The 18,264-nt window shown below is 43.3% G+C and overlaps 8 protein-coding genes across 8 annotated transcripts; 5 read left to right on the top strand and 3 right to left on the bottom strand.

The window, feature by feature from the left end:
* Positions 1–184: 184 nt before the first annotated feature.
* Positions 185–2,322, top strand: BGW36DRAFT_463162 (alpha-ketoglutarate-dependent sulfonate dioxygenase). Its single transcript, XM_046222197.1, has 11 exons — positions 185–626; positions 696–724; positions 782–790; positions 841–900; positions 950–992; positions 1,057–1,118; positions 1,172–1,262; positions 1,325–1,483; positions 1,534–1,633; positions 1,691–1,770; positions 1,827–2,322. Exons 1-11 carry the CDS (start codon positions 266–268, stop codon positions 1,949–1,951), a joined length of 1,119 nt encoding a protein of 372 aa, XP_046070750.1. The 5' UTR covers positions 185–265; the 3' UTR covers positions 1,952–2,322.
* Positions 2,323–2,531: 209 nt separating this feature from the next.
* BGW36DRAFT_299227 (alpha-ketoglutarate-dependent sulfonate dioxygenase) lies at positions 2,532–3,742 on the top strand (the record flags this gene model as incomplete). Its single annotated transcript, XM_046211510.1, has 3 exons — positions 2,532–2,745; positions 2,818–3,534; positions 3,585–3,742. The coding sequence occupies 3 exons, from the start codon at positions 2,532–2,534 to the stop codon at positions 3,740–3,742; spliced, it is 1,089 nt and encodes a 362-aa protein (XP_046070749.1).
* Positions 3,743–4,390: 648 nt separating this feature from the next.
* On the top strand, positions 4,391–5,741 carry BGW36DRAFT_398794 (2-nitropropane dioxygenase; the record flags this gene model as incomplete). The annotated part of the gene is made up of 6 exons (XM_046218447.1): positions 4,391–4,490; positions 4,557–5,096; positions 5,153–5,181; positions 5,236–5,321; positions 5,370–5,552; positions 5,636–5,741. 6 exons carry the CDS (start codon positions 4,391–4,393, stop codon positions 5,739–5,741), a joined length of 1,044 nt encoding a protein of 347 aa, XP_046070748.1.
* An 873-nt stretch (positions 5,742–6,614) lies between these two features.
* Positions 6,615–8,188, top strand: BGW36DRAFT_383008 (zinc-binding oxidoreductase CipB). Its single transcript, XM_046216617.1, has one exon. The coding sequence runs from the start codon at positions 7,026–7,028 to the stop codon at positions 8,040–8,042; it is 1,017 nt and encodes a 338-aa protein (XP_046070747.1). The 5' UTR covers positions 6,615–7,025; the 3' UTR covers positions 8,043–8,188.
* Positions 8,189–8,714: 526 nt separating this feature from the next.
* BGW36DRAFT_463158 (putative integral membrane protein) lies at positions 8,715–10,152 on the bottom strand (the record flags this gene model as incomplete). The annotated part of the gene is made up of 4 exons (XM_046222196.1): positions 8,715–9,183; positions 9,253–9,825; positions 9,892–9,928; positions 9,982–10,152. 4 exons carry the CDS (start codon positions 10,150–10,152, stop codon positions 8,891–8,893), a joined length of 1,074 nt encoding a protein of 357 aa, XP_046070746.1. The 3' UTR covers positions 8,715–8,890.
* Positions 10,153–11,106: 954 nt separating this feature from the next.
* Positions 11,107–12,405, bottom strand: BGW36DRAFT_383005 (uncharacterized protein). Its single transcript, XM_046216616.1, has 4 exons — positions 12,310–12,405; positions 11,998–12,253; positions 11,470–11,922; positions 11,107–11,414 (listed from the first exon to the last, which is right to left on the bottom strand). The coding sequence occupies exons 2-4, from the start codon at positions 12,061–12,063 to the stop codon at positions 11,238–11,240; spliced, it is 696 nt and encodes a 231-aa protein (XP_046070745.1). The 5' UTR covers positions 12,064–12,253; positions 12,310–12,405; the 3' UTR covers positions 11,107–11,237.
* Positions 12,406–14,680: 2,275 nt separating this feature from the next.
* BGW36DRAFT_418276 (putative acyl-CoA dehydrogenase) lies at positions 14,681–16,524 on the top strand (the record flags this gene model as incomplete). The annotated part of the gene is made up of 7 exons (XM_046219415.1): positions 14,681–15,259; positions 15,319–15,402; positions 15,463–15,693; positions 15,763–15,850; positions 15,906–16,065; positions 16,116–16,259; positions 16,362–16,524. Exons 1-7 carry the CDS (start codon positions 14,846–14,848, stop codon positions 16,522–16,524), a joined length of 1,284 nt encoding a protein of 427 aa, XP_046070744.1. The 5' UTR covers positions 14,681–14,845.
* Positions 16,525–17,348: 824 nt separating this feature from the next.
* Positions 17,349–18,154, bottom strand: BGW36DRAFT_361289 (glycosyl hydrolase; the record flags this gene model as incomplete). Its single annotated transcript, XM_046214264.1, has 3 exons — positions 17,349–17,736; positions 17,841–17,994; positions 18,151–18,154. 3 exons carry the CDS (start codon positions 18,152–18,154, stop codon positions 17,349–17,351), a joined length of 546 nt encoding a protein of 181 aa, XP_046070743.1.
* Between the last annotated feature and the right edge of the window lie 110 nt (positions 18,155–18,264).

Genomic DNA, 18,264 nt, shown 5'->3' with positions numbered 1-18,264 from the left:
TCATAGTATTTACTACTAGCATTTAACTGCTTATTATTGTGTCAATTACAAATCTACGAGGGTATGGCGGCTGGGTGCGAAGTAACCTGCGCGCCTGGATCAATAAGACAATCGCGCTATTAAATGTCGTGCTCCAGACGTATTCTAATACAGCTCACCTTCTTTTTGGCATCAAGTAATGGTAGTAGATTCCTCTGAAACCTAACGTTGAACCGATCTATACCAATACAAATATAAGGGCAAAGAAAAGCAGACAAGGTAGAGAATGGCCCAGCTTGAGTCTCGCAAACACATCTCCCCAGATTCTGGGTATCCAATCACCCTTCATCCTATCTTTAACCCCAAGATCTCTAGCCATGTCCCTCCTGATGCGATTCACGAGCTCCGTGACCCGCCCAAGGACCGGGCATTGTTCGCTGATCCTGAAAAAAAGGCACTCTTCTCCGTCGCAAAACGAGTCGATCTCACCGAAAGCATTGGTACTGTGTTAGAGAATATACAATTATCCCAGCTGACTAGGCAACAACTCGATGAATTGGCCCTCTTGGTGACGGAACGTGGGGTTATTTTTTTCCGGGACCAGGATTTGACAACCGATGGTCAAGTGGACTTGTTTCAGCATTACGGTTCGTCTTGCCCATAGCTTGCTGAAGGTAGGATGACCTTATTAATGAGATGGAGAAATAATTGTGCAGGCATTTTGGATAAGCATCCTGCCCAGAAGGTACGGCCCAACTGGACTCGAGCAAAGAGATGAAAATTTTATACTAAGTGGCAATAGGATCAAAAGGTACGAGGCCTACGAAGGCATCTTCTGAGTCGGTCTCTAATTTTGTATAGTTTGTTACCATTAAAGGAAGCCGGGAAGATCATCGCGAGATTGCGACATTTACCCCCTGGGTAAGTATGACTCATGCAGCCTATACAAAGCATACTGATTGAAGCACAGCCCAGTGGCGAGTTCCATGCCGATACTTCCTTCGAGATCAACCGTAAATAGAAACCCATCTCTACCTACAAATCTTTATTCATGGCAACTATATTGATGATATATAGCTCCTTCCTATTCAATGCTTCGAATGGAGGAGCATCCTGATCTTGGCGGTGACACTGCTTGGGTGGGTATATATTCGCTACTCTGGTAATTATAGAGCTCTGACATAGATTCAAGGTCTCACAATATGGCCTCTATGATGCTTTGAGCGACGCCTACAAGAAGTTCTTGGATGGCCTACATGCAGTTCATACTTCTCGCTTACAATGTTCTTATTTTCATTCGGATCTATATATTAATAGTAATGGTAATTATACTAATCTTATATAGATGACACGATTTTGGACCTCTGGGGTGTCGGACCCAACCGCCCTCCTATCGATACTCATCATCCTGCCGTCCGTACGCACCCTGTCACGGGGCTAAAAGCATTGAATGTAAATCCGGGTTTCGTAACGGGTTTTGCAGAGCTTAAAAAACTTGAATCTGGTTAGATTCATAAAAAATGAGCTAGTTTTCGGACCTGCTGACATTACTAGACAAAAACTTGGATTTCTTATCCCACCATATCCATGCCGCAGATGACCACTACGTGCGATGGAAATGGGGGGTGGGTAGCGTCGCTATGTGGGATAATCGGTCGGTAATCTCCAGAAAAGAAACAACTCAGTACTGGTAAATTAACAAAACAGATAGATGCACTGCGCACCGTGTAATTCCAGGGTCATATGAAGCAACTCGGCATGGAGTTCGCACTACCGTATTTGGAGAGAAACGTAAGCGTTAACATCTAGTTTCTATCAAATTCCAGACGAAGCTAACAGATTTCTAGCATATTTCGATCCTGCAAGCGAGGGCCGCCTACAACGACAATTGAGACTCAGAAACATAAGAGAAGAGGAAGGTCAAGACCATTTCAATATCGATGCCAAGAAACCAAATTCAAATCTTGTGTAGTTTTATCATTTCATTTGTCGTTCAGATTTATTGTCTGTATTGAATATTGAAGTAACTGGGGCAGCAAATATAAGTAGTTGCTGTTCGCCGTAAAACCATACATATTCTGTCTCGCAAGCTCAGAATTTTATATAAAACTTTAGTTATTGTAAATTATAAACCAGCATGCGCGCTTAAATGAATAGCAATCACTAGTCTATCAGCACTCTTAACCGTAGAACGAGCTCAATGTAAGGCATGAACAAGATGCTAGTGTAGGTGATATTCCGATTTCGGATAGTTATCACAAGACTTAACCATAGCTGATTCAAAGACGAATTCAAAGATAGGCATTTGCACCATGGACAAAAGTTGGCATAACTGTGTGATTTCTTTCAAAATGGTGCGGGGTTCCCCCACCTAGATAACGCTAATTACTTTTCTATTATCCAGTTGCACAAGCTAAACCGGAAATTGCGTGATTCAAATAAGAAAGATATGTCATATAAGCCCGTTTCATTATCCCCATTTCGCAAGAAATATATTCGATTTTGGTTCCTTTTCGTCTTACCTACTAGTTGACACAGGAATAGCGATCATCATGGCGCCTGATATCCTGACTTTGCCGGTCAGAGAACATACCATTGGCCAAACACCGTACCCTACGCCACTGAAACTAAGCGGGGCCTTGGATATTTTTACATTCGAGGATACGACGCCAGTCATTGGTCGAGAGTTTCCAAACATTAACATCGTCAACGATTTGTTAAACGCATCCAATTCAGACGACTTGGTGAGAGACCTCGCTATCACTAGTAAGGCCCTTCTATATTCTTTTCGGTCAGTTGGATATCACGCTAACCTTGTTTGTTACCTGTTACCTCCAGTTTCTCAAAGAGGTGTCGTTTTCTTTCGTGCCCAGAACAATCTCACCGATGATTTGCAAAAGGAGCTGGTAAATCAGCTTGGTCAACTGGCTGGAAAACCTAGCACCTCAACACTTCATATTCACCCAGTACTCAACAATACTAATGAATTTGGTGTGGCGGATGCTGAGATTAGTACTATCAGCTCAGTCGCCAGGAAGAAGTTGTTTAATGTCGATCGTAAAACTGACCAGCGGCGCTATGACTCAGCTCAGTGGCACTCGGACATCCAGTTCGAGCCAGCCCCAGCAGACTACACCTCACTTCGACTTACCCAACTTCCCAGTACAGGTGGGGATACTCTGTGGGCCTCGGGGTACGAGATTTACGACCGGTTCTCTAGGAAATATCAACAATTTTTTGAGGGTCTGACTGCTACATTCATTGGGGATGGCTTCATCAAGGCTTCCGAGCGCGACCCGGAGAATGTTAAAATATACACAGAGTCAAGGGGAAGCCCCTTTAACACAGGCAAGGAACTGACTGCGGTACACCCCGTCGTTCGGACGAACCCAGTGACCGGCTGGAAGAGTATCTTTGCTATTGGTCCCTTCCCAAAGTTTATCAACGAGCTCACCTTGAGCGAATCCGAAGAACTCTTGACGAAATTTAGAACGGTTATTATCGAGAATCATGACCTTCAGGTGAGATTCAAATGGAGAAATCCTAATGATATCGGTACGTTCAAATTCCCTATGTTGTTTTTCCATTTCTGACTGCTTGAACAGCAATCTGGGATAATAGAAGTGTGTTTCATAGCGCTACTTTTGACTATGAAGGTCTAGGAGAGCGCTTTGGCCACCGAGCAGTTGGAATTGGCGAGAAACCATATCTCGATCCGGCAAGCAAATCGAGAATGGCAGCATTGGCTGCTAAAGAGGTCTGACTTGGTCTTTTTGACATATGAGTTTCTGCTAGGCCAAGTTTGTCAACTTAATGCTATATAGTTATGCATGATCTGATATGTGAGGTTTCTTACTACGTGTGAATTGATACTGCATCTCTCCAATATATTTGCGAGAATGAGAGAAAAATGTGAAAGGAAAAAACGGCAGCCCTTCATACATTTATTCGCCCCATGTTGCCACCTTTATTATTTCCACTACGTCATTGCCGGAAGGTATCTCTGCTCCAATGGCTGTGATTTTCAAACCACCATCAGTTTCGGAGGTGCGGGTTGAAAGGTTAGACTCATAAAAATCAATGTTGCGCGCACAGTATTGATGTTGCAGACAGCAGCCGCTAATTTCGTCCACAACTCAAATTGGTCTTTATTGGAAACAAAATGATCGCGTAAGCCATCTAGTTCAACCGGAAAATTGATTCCCCATGCTCCATTGTAGCGTATGGTCAGTGTGACAGTGTAATTTGACATTGTGCTCTAGAATGTGAATTTTCCCCACCAACATTATTTATCCTTCTCATTTCCTCAGGGCTATTGTGTTCGCAAAATAACTCCCAGCCTACCACTTGCGATCACTTACGAGAGTAGTTTATTGAATCGATATATTCTGTTGAAAACTAATCGCCAGAGATGTTTCCACACATCATTAGCCCTTTGATTGTGAATGCCCCAATGTATGGCACTGCGACTGCTGCCCTGGCAGCCGCTGTCACCAAAGCTGGTGGATTCGGTGCGTACGCCGCTCGATAAGGTTTATTACGGAGAGTATTTATTTACGCTAAATAATGTCTTCTAGGATTTATTGGCGGAGGGTTCGATTTTACCTCGTCTAGTGCGCAACTCAGCTCTCTCGAAGAACAGTTGGTGAAGGCAAGGGAACTCCTCGGACTGAAAACACTCCCAGAGAGCAATGGGAAGGCTACCGATAGTCTTCCGATTGGAGTCGGCTTTCTTACATTCCACAATGGCGATGCTAGTGGACTCATCCCTCTAATTCGCCGACACCGCCCAGCGGCCGTCTGGCTCTTTGCGCAAGCACACAACCAGCATGCAAGTCTCATAAAAGATATAAAATTAGCCGGTGATCAATGGAATATGAAGGTATTTGTCCAAATAGGCTCCGTACAATCTGCTATAGAGGCTGCAAATGATGGAGCAGACGTCATTGTGGTCCAAGGGGCGGATGCCGGCGGCCATCAGTTTACGAGCAACTCTAGTATTGTTGCACTACTCCCAGAGGTCATTGATGTGATAGAGAATTTGCATAAAGAGGTATCCATCCTCGCGGCGGGAGGGATTATGGATGGACGCGGCATTGCTGCAGCTCTAGCACTCGGTACATGCCTATTGGATACTTGATCTTCCTTTGGAGTTACTTACCAATATTCATAGGGGCGAGTGGTGTTGTTATGGGCACTAGAGTAAGGAAGGATTCCTTTTTCAATTAAGTAAATACAATCATTGACGTCTGATAGTTCGCTGCCACATTAGAATCAGAAGCTTCGCAAGCGACCAAGTCGGTATTGGTTTCAACCCAGGATGGTGGTATTTCAACAGTCAAGTAATGATAAAGTGTCTTCATAGAAGCCATCACTAAATCAATAAACAGATCTGTTATCCATGATTCACTACAGGGCCGCGGTGACTTGTGGCCTGTACCCTACGATGGACGAGCTGTGATTTGTGACCCTTACAAAAAGGTTCTGGCTGGAAAACTGTCAGTTGAGCAGGCAACCGACTTGCAAAAAAAGGCAGCGAGTGAAGGTAACACGTCGGGTATGGTTGTTTGGGCGTGAGTTTTCTCCATGTGCTATTCTCGACGAGTTATCGTTCATGCTTTTCCTCTTGAATGAATCAAAACTGATGTTTATATAGGGGGGCTGGGGTAGGATTGATTCGGGACATTGAGAGTGCAGGGGCTGTCGTGGAAAGGTCTCGTGCAGAGACAATCAGAATTTTGAAGTATTTATCGAAGTTCTAGACCGTGAAAACCATGTAGATCACAAGTATGGAGAAATCCTGTAATCACCGATACCTTGTCATTTTCTATTGATGAATATGGCCTGCCATTTCGAGCATTTACTGCCAAATAGATAGGTCTCTAATGTATTCAATATATTCAATTTCAAAGCTAGAAACAGTCTCTAGTATTTTCTCATGGCATGTAAATACGTAATATAGGAACCACAATAGTCAACAGTAATTTATGAGATTATGCACCTGTCAAGGTAAAAGCGAACCTATCTTCAGACGGAATATAGTTTCATTTCAAAGAAAAGAAGCGGTCTGCGGGGAAAGATTTGAAGATCAATTGGCTTGGCATTTTCTGACTCTGCATAGAGAAAACGTGTACAGCTTAGAGCATGTGCACACATTAGTCGATTCAAAAATGGATGGAGCCATTGCAGAGGTTCCAAGCGAGATGAGAACTCCATTATGTTACATATGGTCAACGCTGTAATTATCTGTGCAAGTAACTAGTAACTACCTAGGAGCAATACGGTACACACCCCGTTTGCTTCTTTTTTACTAGTGGGGAATATTTCAAGAGCACACTGGCTAGTTGTGGTTCGGCGACTATTTAATTAGTATATACCCTGTCAGCTCTTATTCCTGTGGATCTCTTGCTGTGTCCCCCCTCTCTAGCCGGCATTTAGTGTGAAATATAGGTCTCCAGAAGGAACACTAATTTAACATTATCCCGAAAGTGGGTTTAAAGCACCTCGCTAACCAGCCACCCAACATGACAGGCGATCCAGGCGCCTTCAGACTGTACAACGGTGGGGGTTTGGACCCCCAAAAGAACTGGAACACCCGATGTCAGAACATCACCCGCGTACCCACCAACGCTTCCTCACAGCATAGCTTATTATGTTTGCTATGTTCCGCTATATGTTACTGTTAAATTCGCTATTAACGAAAGGTGGAACACTTTTAGGGTGGTGGTCTTCGGCCAATGCTATCCAAAACGAGCAGTGGCCGTACGGCTCCATAATGCATAATTAAAATTTACAGTAAAGGTATTGAATCACGCTGATGTTGGTAACGTAGAATAAGTTACCCCTCACTCCCTTTGCTCAGCCTCATTCTAGTTATAAGGTGACATCAATTGCCTGTCTATATGCATTATTTGTTGCTAGGAATCTGGAATTTGCAGTTTTCGTCCCGCCCCGATCGAGCAGACGCGTTGTTCACATAGCACTTCTCATATATTCCTCCAACCGCTATTCTATTCATTTCAAAACAAACAGCACAGTATATCACAATGCTCCAAAATTATGCTGCGTTCATCACTTCTCCGCGCCAGAGACCGCTTGAAATTCGACAAGTCCCTCACGCAGCCCCAGAGCCGAATCAAATCATAATCCGAAACCGTGCCATTGGTATCAACCACATCGATTGGAAGATCCAAGACCATGAATTTGCGCCCTTTCGATACCCTGGTGTCTTAGGCCACGAGTCCGCGGGGGAAGTAGTGGAGGTGGGCAGCAACGTTTCACGCTTCCGAGTGGGTGACCGCGTGCTGGCTGAAGGAACTTGCATGGCCACACAAAAGGATACAGATGGATCATTTCAGCTGTACACCGTTGTCCCAGAACACGTTGCTAGCCCTATACCAGATACTCTATCATACGAAAAGGCAACTGTTTTGCCGCTCGGCTTGTCTACTTCTATAATGGGGCTTTATGCTCCAGACACTCTTGAGTTAGACTATCCCTCTCTTAAGCCAAAACCTCAAGGAGAAACTATAGTTGTTTGGGGCGGTTCGTCATCTGTCGGTAGCAACGTTATCCAGTTGGCCGTTCACGCTGGCTACGAAGTGATTGCAACTGCATCAAAGCATAATTTTGAGAACGTCCGGAACCTGGGCGCAACTGCAGTTTTCGACTACCACGAAAAAACCGTCGTCGATGACCTCGTTTCTGTGCTGAAAGGAAAAGTAATCAAAGGGTCGTTTGACGCTGTCGGGCTTGCCGAAACTTCAATCCCCTTGGCCAATGTCATTCTCCAAACAGAAGGAAGCAAAAGGCTGGTATCAGTACTAGGACCTCCTGCTGATTTACCCCAAGGTGTTGTTTTCAAGATGGCATGGGCAATAGTAAATCCGCCTCAGTTGGGACTCGCGATATATAAAAACTTTTTGCCGGATGCTCTGGCCAAAGGGGTTTACCTTACATTTCCCGAACCTACCGTTATTGGTACAGGTTTAGAACAAATTCAGGAAGGAATGGACCTTCTCAGTAAAGGTGTCTCCGCAAAAAAATTAGTCGTCTCTTTGTGAGAATAGGTCGAATTATGGTGACTTTAGCAAATACAAAGCTTCTTGATTCTGTGAATCTTTCACGATATTCTGGAAAATGTTTTTATTAACCAGTGAGAAGTTTAAGAGTGCATAACCGCATAAAAATGTATCTAGCTCGCAAATGAGTCATCGATGGGTACGTAGCTTGCGCATCATAGTGTGAAAAAGTATTTACGAATCCTGATACAGGGGTTGTCTGACGTCTAACAGCTTGGTTCACGAGCCTATGCTAGATTGGCGAGCCGAGTTGCAAGCTACAGGGATGTAAATCCTAGCACTCTGCACTGACTTTGAGTATCGCTCAACCTTCTTTTTTCTTTTTTTCTTTTTTCTATTTTCTCCCCTTCTCCTGACGAATTCAGGCCAAACATTAGTCCATCTATAGTGATCTACATAAAAGCCCCTCCAATTTCTTTCCCGAACTGTGGGGACAACGTTTTTTAGGTAAATTATTACCAGTACATAGTATAACAGGGGCGTCCAAAATGTGTTGACGCATATTTTTAATTCGTTAGTCAATCCCACTCTGAGGATTGATGGACAATGGATTAACAAATTATGTGGCGGTCTTAATTCTCTAAAGAGAAAAACGAAATATCTTATTTTGTTGCTACTACTACAATGGTCATTTTTTGCCTTCAATTGGAGTGCGGAGGTGACATCAATTCATGTTTTTAATGTAGTTTCCAATATCTCATCCCATGAACTCACGACAACCTACCAGCCTTGTAGCAGCAGTCTTTCGAAAATGACTATGGGATTGCGTTATAAAAATAGATATGTTCAATAAACAAATCTAGAACAGTTATTCTGAACCTTCTTCAGGATCAAGGTTTTGCTTCCTCCAGATATCTAGTCTCCACCCTGAAGTCATCGGTTCGTACAACATTGAAGCTACTCCGTCTGTTATAAAGTTCGACTTCGACATGAGATTGATGTAGTGCATTCTGGCTATCGGAAAGGACATGGAACTTTTGTGTCCCGCTTTTTGAAAGCGACTTGCTTCCGCTTGTCGGACCGAAGAATCGTGCAAAAAAAGGTTTCAAAGATGGAAGGCAAGCACATATGATGCCAACGTCTGCTTCCATACATGACCATAGACCTGAAGGTACATTATCCCCTACAGATATACATCAGTCAGTGGAGAGGATGGACGGGAAAAAAGAGAGTGATGAGAAGGGAGACAAACAACTTGGATCTGTTGACACTGTAGCCTTTCGCAAACTCTGCAATCGCACAATGCCCATGATACAAACAAAGCCTCCAATTGCAAAAATTACAATGAGGGCGAGCCTCTCCCGTAGCGGACGATTTACACTCCACAGCAGCGGAATCGGCATGATGTAAACAATGAAATCAAGCAGAATGTTGATACCGGCATGCGAGTAGAACACAGCCGTCATGTTGATACACGTCCCTTTCAATGTTTTATCCCAAGCCAGCGCGACTGGGTTGCACTGTAGCATAATACAAAATGTCCATGTTATCGTCACAGCAGTTGTAAAATAAAGTAAAACCCATGTGAGGAGCCGTAATTTGTTGTATGACTGTGTGACAAAAAGTCGAAGGTAGAGAATTAGAAGTGAAATTTTAGTTAGGCCGACATTGATGTAATACACCAACTCTCCTCCGTAAAAAAGCTGCGACTCTATGTTAGCTGCGTCATTGTAGTAGTTGGGTTGGTCATCAACCTTAAGTGAATTTGTAAATCTTGCAGGATCAACGAGATCCTTCCAGTGATATCCAAATCCGTAATGAGTCTCTGTGAACAACAGGTTAATTTGACACATCATAAGCGAGGCAGGAGAGAGACAATAATATGACATACGAAGACAGACATCAATACCGTAAAATAATGTGAGAAGCTAGACGGTAGTCATGTCAGCTATCTACCGACTTGGGAGTGCTTCAAACTTACCCCGGCTACTATCATGATATAATCATCAATTTTGAGTCCCTGAACGAACCAAACGCGTGTAAACACCCTCAACAAGACTATTGTCACCGTGACTGCGGTGAATGCAATATTAACGCCAAATATTTCTGGGACTTGCGATGGAACGTCCTTTCCGCCTACTGGAGACACCATATTTGAGACCACACCGGAGGTCTAAGAGAATGGCTGCAGGCTTTGATCTCTAGGATGTATAGGGGACTGTACAATCGAGAAATAGTGTGTTGGCGCGGAGCAGTGCTCTTTCACAACCCTTTTTCTTGATGCGAGAAACTATGTAGTAGATAAGAGACGAAAGTAATGGTCCAGTCTGCGTAGCTCTACTAATGCATTTGGCGCCAAGGAAAGGGCCATCTTCGTATTTTGCAAACAGAACTTGATTCAGTGTTTCAGGGGCACAAGGACGGCTGCCGCGTCGGCACAGATGTCGGGCATGTTGAGACGCTATATTGGAAGAAATAACGATGATGATGTGCAAAATCTAACTACTTTTTACTTAAAGTCAGAAGACCGTGTTACAAGTGTATAATTGATGTCCCTCTTATCCTTGTTGTTGATGTATGGTCATTCAATGCCGTCCCGCGTTGTGTTAGAATGCATTAGTCCGCTGAACTAAACAAGCCACACGGCTCGGAGCGGGCGGTTTCCAGGCGAGTTTGCCTTTGGTTGACTTGAGGTTTACTTAATTAAGCTAGCTTTGCTGTTCACGACTACACTGCATTGGTTATCTTTCCTGTCATATTGCTGATCATCTGCATTTAAGCCACCGATGCTTGTGTCAGGATTGCGCACGTGAAAATGAGGACCGACGAGCCGTCTGTGAGTCTCGTCTAGAACGCTTTACATCTGCAAATGGTTTCTGGTCTCTGACAGATTCGGTAAACTACAATAAGTAGAAAGCAGGCTTAACATCAATTCTTACTTTGTATGGGGATCACCAAATTTGGGGGCCCAAACTTGTACTTAGCATCTCGATTTAGCGGAAAGATTAGACAATATTTGTACGTAAGTTTAACTGTATACAAGGAATAGGATCCTCGGAGAGAGTACGGCATAGTAGCATGTATATGAATTGGAGGGGAAATGGTCCAGTGAGTGTATTTTATTGGACTGTGAGATACACTATTTACATAAAAGAGTTATAAATTCGAGGGGCGTATAGCTGAAGGAAGTGAAGCTGCAACGCAAAAGCAACAATAATATCATCGAAATATTCACTGCTATCGGGTCTGTTGGAATCGCTTCAGGAGCATAGCATCCAAGATGTCGATGGCAGCTTTAATATTCTGGACGGTATCGCTTTCTAACACGGACTTGCCAGCGGTCATGATCAAGCGTTCGGGAGCTGGCACACTTAAATACGGGGTAGCTCGGGAACGGTGTGCTGCGCGGAATAGCTGTTTATATCCATATAAGCACTTTCCCTGAACCATTGAAAAAAGGGCAACGTACACGAAGCTGCTTAGCAATAGTGTCTAATTCAGCAATTATGGCGGTATCATTGACTTTCTCTGCCATTCTTCGGAAGTTGTGCTGACTAAATGACTTGCTCAGTTCCCTCTGCAGATGAGGAATATACCGAAGAGTATTCTCGGTCGGTAGGTATGGTTCAAGACCTATGAAGGAATCGATGCAATGTAATAGTAGCAACTGATTTCCAGACAGTCCATCGTATTCGATATACTTTCCCTCCACGATATTCCCAGCCGCCCATCCCTGAATTCCTTGCACGTATCGCATCCAATACTTTTTTGAAATTCTTGAGTCCACCAGAGAGTCAAAGAATATTTTCAGAGTCGGCTTAATATGTTCATTGATTGATCTTAGGTGCTTCAGACTCTGGCGTCTATCTTCTCTCTCGAAAGATAATATCGCCGTTACCATGTGGTAGTATATCGGCACACCCTGCACAAACACAAGGGATGTTAAACTTGAATACATGACACGACATGACGAGCTTGCTAGAAAGGATGGACTAACCTCCTTCTCCATAGCTGGAAAAATATGTCCAAAGTGATATTCGGCTGAACGGATTACCTCTGGCATGCCCACATTGAATGCATACACCAGATTGTTATTACTGTCGTAATTGCAATAAAAGTTAGACGTGACATTTCCCCCAGGAGATGTGACTCCATATCTATGCCGGAGAAAATCCCAAGCAACGTCGAGTTCAGGTGGGAATTCCACTACTGTTTCTTCCTGTGCGATTTTGACTATTGGAATCGTTGCCCATCTAGTAAGAAATTAGACAATCAGTGAAGTAGAAAGTATCACCGGTGAAGGCCTCACCGGTATGCATGTCTCGATATTGCAATACAAGCAAAAAGACCATTGTAGACCTCTGGAGATAAGTAATCATTTAGAGCCTGCTTTGCTGCTTCTATGTTCACCTTTTCACGAAGTAATTTCTTCGCATGTGCACGATAAAATTTCATCCGAGCTAGTCCCAATTCAGACTCCTCCCAAGCCATGTCATCTGTGGCTAGATAGGGCGAAAGCTCCATATATACGACATGGTAAGGACGAAGAGCTGGTGGCCAGGATGTTCCGTATAAACTTCTTGGTGGCCATGAGCCTGCCCCATCTCGATTTATTAAATCTTGAAGTGCCGTCGTAACCGGATGGTTTTTTGGAAGATTCCTGATTAAGTCGATATAGTCAACTCTTCTATTATTTCTTCGCTGAAAGAAAAAGACCGAAAGGCCACTTGTGACCATGACCAGTATTACAGAAAACCAAAACATTTTGCATGTGTTCTTCATATAATATTGATATAATAATAGGATTCAAGGTATGAGACATTAGGAGATGAAATTTGGGATATTTATACTACTGTTAATGTTCTCCCAAGGCATAAGCTTCGATCCATTCTGCCCCCCATTCCCGGAGAGACGGCACTTGGGTTCTCATTAAATCCTCTTCCTTGGCGTATCAAATATCTAGGTTGGCTAAGTGGAGATATGGCCCATAGGTAAATATTACCGGATTAATCCCCTGGAATTAAGTGATTGCAAGGCAGTTCGTTCCATTCAGTAGCAACTAGCTAGCCGATCAAGGGGGATAAGCAGGTAGGCACTATTCTTACAAACTGGTTATTGATTCCTGTTCTTTCATGTTAACCAGTAATAACTACTAGGACTCCATACTTCGCTATAGCATCTCTCGGGGTTTCTGTTTGACACATGCGTTCATACGACACTTCACCTAGTGGCATATAGTTTCTTTACCAAGAACTCTAATAATAGATGTTGATTGATTGTCCGGGTACACACCATTTGGACCCTATTCTACGCTGTCCGATGCTACCTGCAGAATATCTGCTTTCTGCGAGACATTTTACAATTGGGGGCACAAAACTATGACCCATTAGTGTGCATATGGTCATGGTGTAGATATATCCCTGTACAAAAGGCGATCAGCGCCTGGACCTATCGCTCGAACCGATACATCAGGCTTGCAGCACTTGTAATATATTGGAAACATTGTATACATATGTAGCGCTATATGCGTACGGATTGGACTAGTTCCAGTGGTTCATTCCTTTCAATCTGATAACTACTGTAACTATGCATGAAGACTATATCTTCTCGGTCTGGGAGTTCTCAAGCCGTAGTCTTCGATAACAACCTTTGAATTGTATCTATGTAATTAATATATTGCCCCAATTGATATTAAACGAATTAGGGTGGTTTATCATTAGAGAGTTTGTTAACCGGTAGCTGTTATTCTAATTATTCTTTATGTTCTATCCATCCTTGTCCACCTTCTTTTGTTGCACCCCTGTTCTATTTCATGATCCCGGTATTACATATAACGTATCAGACACGGGATATATTAATTAACGTTCCTTCAAGCTAAAAATATTATTCTATTTTAGTATCCACATTATTTCTGACGGTACATATACGCAATATCATTTGGTGGTATAGCCTAATATAGCCTAGGAATTCAATCCATTCCTTCCTGGCCACTATGCATGCTATACGGAAACCGCATTAGGTTAAGGGCACGCGTCAAGTATGAGATTGCAGCATAAATTCCAGCTGCAGGTCATCCATCCACTTACTGCTTCAATGAAAGCACCCATCACCGGCACGGCAGCAGTTGCATTTCTAATGTTATCAGATTGCTAATCCCAATTTTTAATGGATTTTATGTTCGCTGGAAATAGTGTTAGTCATACCCTCTTCTATCAAACAAAATGAGATTATCCTTTCCAATCATTGTATCAGCAGGCACATTTCCATGAGTAAAGTGGTTTTTCGTAATCGGAGAATTTCAACCTACTAGTTCTGCGGAGAATTTCCATGGATTTTATTAAACAGTTGTACCGCCAGGCTAGCCCAGACAGGCGCCGTTACAGTAGCTAACCTTTAGCGGTCTTATTCACGATAACGATATTGCTTGTCTATATAAGTATATGTTAATGTATTTCCTTGGCGATATATTTCTGCTAATCAGATTTGACTATAGTGACTAGCCGGACATTATGGTGATACACCGGCGCAAACCTACGACAAAGCTGGCCGTGAGCAGTACGAGTCTAACGTATTAACGCTAAATAGGATAGTCGCAAGCCATTTCCCATAAACAACTTTTAATAGCCGACTATTAATATTATTCTTTGATAATGTTAAGTCGAAAGCTCAAAGCATATATTGCCAAGTTGGAGTATCCCTCACTTGCGATACCTGCGTTAGGCAGCTACAACCCTGCTTATTTTTGCTTCTTTGTCAGTTCTCTTCTATATACAAAGCTGAATATTACACACTTCATTTTTCTAGACGAGGATTAATAGGACCTATTGCCGTGACAGCCTCCCGCTATGGTTGATTTCACCCTTTCCGAATCCGAAAAGGCCACTCGCTTAGGTGCACGAGGTTTTGCAAAGGCACACCTCGCTGGTGCGAAAGCTGTTTACTCCGCGTTCTCAACCCCAGCTGAACGCTTCCAATCTATTCAACCCATCTACGCTGAAGCTGTCAAAGCCGGTTTGATCAAAGGCCAGGTGCCTGCGCCAGTTGGAGGCACGAGTGCGAATCTCGTGGAGGCGGCCATCCTAGTAGAGGAGTTCTATGCTGTTGATGCGTCAGCATCGTTGACAATATTTGCGACGGGCCTTGGCCTCACTCCGCTTGCGCTCGCCTATCAGCCGCAATTTAAGGAATTTTTGGATCCTTTTTTGTCTGGTGAAGGCACACCGCTTGCATCACTTGTGTTTTCAGAGCCTGCTGGAGTGGTTAGTTGGAATCCTAAACTCTGATTCTCGCGCTTTATCTGACACGCTTTACCGTATAGGCAAATTGGTTGGAGCCCGGTGCTCCTGGGTTGCAGACTACGGCATATCTAGACGGTGATGAGTGGGTTTTGAATGGAGAAAAGGTAAACTTCTGGCCCAACTGCTAAAGTCACAAGGCTTACGGATGGCGACTTTTTCCACAGCTTTGGGCTACAAATTCTGCTGGATGGGATTTCCAAGGTGCAGATCTTGGCTGTGTTGTCTGCCGCTGCACGAACGAAGACGTAGCATCGAAATCATTGTATCCACGGGATCTTGTCATGGTATTGCTTGTCACCAGGGCTGATATTGATCGAAGCGGACAGGATAGTTTTAAGGTCCTGAAACATGTTGAGACATTGGGCCACACGGCTGTCTCAGGACCTCATATCAAAGTACACTACCACACACCTCCTTTATCCCTATGATGAGACATATTACGAGCGTTCTAATAAAATTTCTAGTATACAAACGTCCGCGTGCCTGCTAAAAACCTGCTTTGCCCACCTGGAACTGGAGCTGCTATTGTGAGCCACTCATTCGAAATTTCCGGTAAGGCCTTGGACATAAAACTCTACAACATAGCATCTAATTATTTTCGATACAGCTATGCTTGTAGGTGCGATGGGTGTTGGCCTTCAAAGAGCGGCTTTCGACGCGGCTCTCGAATTCTCTCGTGACACCCGAGGCGGAACTATCCCGATTGGAAATCGTCAATCTGTTGCAGATCTGTTGATTAATATCAAGATGCGGACAGAAACTTCAAGGTGGGGCCGTTGCCTTGGATAAAGAGAGAATAACCACTAAACCTCATAAGACTCTTGACGTGGAAAGCGGCTCACTGCCTCCTTTTCGGGCCGGGCGAGCACGAACAAAGACGAGAGCTGTCACTACAAGCAAAGGTCTATTGTTCTGATGCAGCGGTTCAGTCTTGTACAGATGCAATCAATGCTGTCGGCATGTGAGTAATACTCTTCCCTAGTAATTGACAGATTTCACATCATTCAATCTAGCTAGAAGTGAAACAAATCACTAGAGATGTCTCTAATACTTCACTAATTAGATCGGCCTACAATATCGACTTTCCTTTTGGTGAGTTACTGGCCACTGCCATGGTACTTCCCATCTTTGACGGGGGTAATATTGGCATCCGTCGACGAGCACTGCAGGATATTTTCATTTCGGCTGGGTACCAGCCATGGCTGACAGCGTTTGGGGCTGAATGAGGGGCGATATATGCATCTGACAGCGTAATGGTTAACAAAAAGATGTTGAGGGACTATCTATGTAGATTATAGGTATATCATATGTTTTCAGAACGCATAAATTAATCCTATTATCTAGATTGGAACTTTGCAAATGAACTGGCATTGATGCAAGAGCGTAGTCTTTGGAGCTGTTTGACAAGCATATAACCACCTACTGTTTGAATGGTTACTAAATGGTCTTGCTTTGGTTATCAGATTGATGTGTACCTCTTACTATGTTTATGATCTGGCTTGGAGGATGGCGACGGTGGAATATGGGGACATCTGGATTCCGAATACCACCAGATTTTAACATAGGGGCATTTGGAGATTATTAATCATATCACAAAAACAGTATAGAAGCCTCTTAATAGTATCAAATACAATAATCAGTTGTTATGTATATTAAATGTTTGTGCTGTATCATTTTAGACCTTGTATATCAGCATCCAAACATACATGAACATAATATTGAAAGTGTTTCCTATCCCTCTCTCTATATAATATTCAAGTCTATGAAATACCGCAAAATATTGAAATATATAGCATACGGTACTCCTTTTTATCGTATGGACATTTCAACACAACTTCATTAAAGCTGTACGTATCTCAATAAAGCGATTGGTCTCTATTACACATATAATGAGGACCCATCCCGTCACAATTTATCTTTCGATAACGTATTTTTTTTCTTTGTTTCTTCATTATTTGCGAACCGAGGTAAAATAATTAATGTTAAATAAATTCTTTTTTAAATTTTGTACAAGTAGATCATTCTGAGAGTGGTGGCTCAGACAATCGTTTTAAACTATTGTGATGATATTGTCTCCGAGTGTAATATTACCCATATAAACAGCACGACCTTCATCAGCATTGAGGCCGTTTCTGGAGGCATTGAAACCAATCTTGCTCTTGTCTTTGGCAAAGCTACTTCCACTAAGGCCAGTCAATTGGCCTGCCGACCTAACATTACCCGTCTGTAAAATGGGTGCGTAAGGTGAGTGTTGTTTAGACCATGGACCGGTAATACTGGTTGCGTAGGCGTAGGTACTAATGTACTGAGGAGTGTTGAACATGGCTGACGAGAATGTCATATAATAAATACCCTCCGACTTGATAATACTAGGAGCTTCAATCAAAAATCCATCACCACCGTTGGGATCACGATCAAGGATTTGGACACAGATCCAACTGGTGTAATTCCATCGCTTTCCAGTTGTTGGAGCATAACAGGATTTGGATAAACAGAGTCACCCGAGTCCAAGTTACTTCTATCAACTTTGTAGACCACATACATCGTTTGGGTTTCATCGTCGTCAATGAACCCGACTGTATCTATTGCACCACCTTGGCCCAAAGGGCACGCAATCGGCGAGTCGGTTGGTTCATATGGCCCTGTCACGTTAGGGGAGGTTGCAACGCCGAAGTAATGCTTTTGACCATCTGCACCTGTTGATGCAGTAGAATAGTAAATAATATACCGGCCGTCCGACTGTTAATGATGGGTTGTTAGCCGACGTGGTATACTCATAAGACAACCAGTCAAGGGATATCTACCCTTTGAATAACATCAGGAGCTCATGTCTGCGGGTTGGAAGAATATACCCATGATAAAAATTGCCCAGGAAGAGCATCATAGCTAGCTGCTAGGGACCAGGTTTCGAAATCCTAACATCAACTGCTAGTAGCCCCGGGCCCCCAAGTTCGGATGTCATTCCG

Source organism: Talaromyces proteolyticus (assembly GCF_021365285.1).
Source record: "Talaromyces proteolyticus strain PMI_201 chromosome Unknown BGW36scaffold_8, whole genome shotgun sequence".
NCBI lineage: Eukaryota > Fungi > Ascomycota > Eurotiomycetes > Eurotiales > Trichocomaceae > Talaromyces > Talaromyces proteolyticus.
The sequence above is the reverse complement of the archived record's forward strand: the minus strand, read 5'-3'. Positions and strand labels throughout refer to the sequence as shown.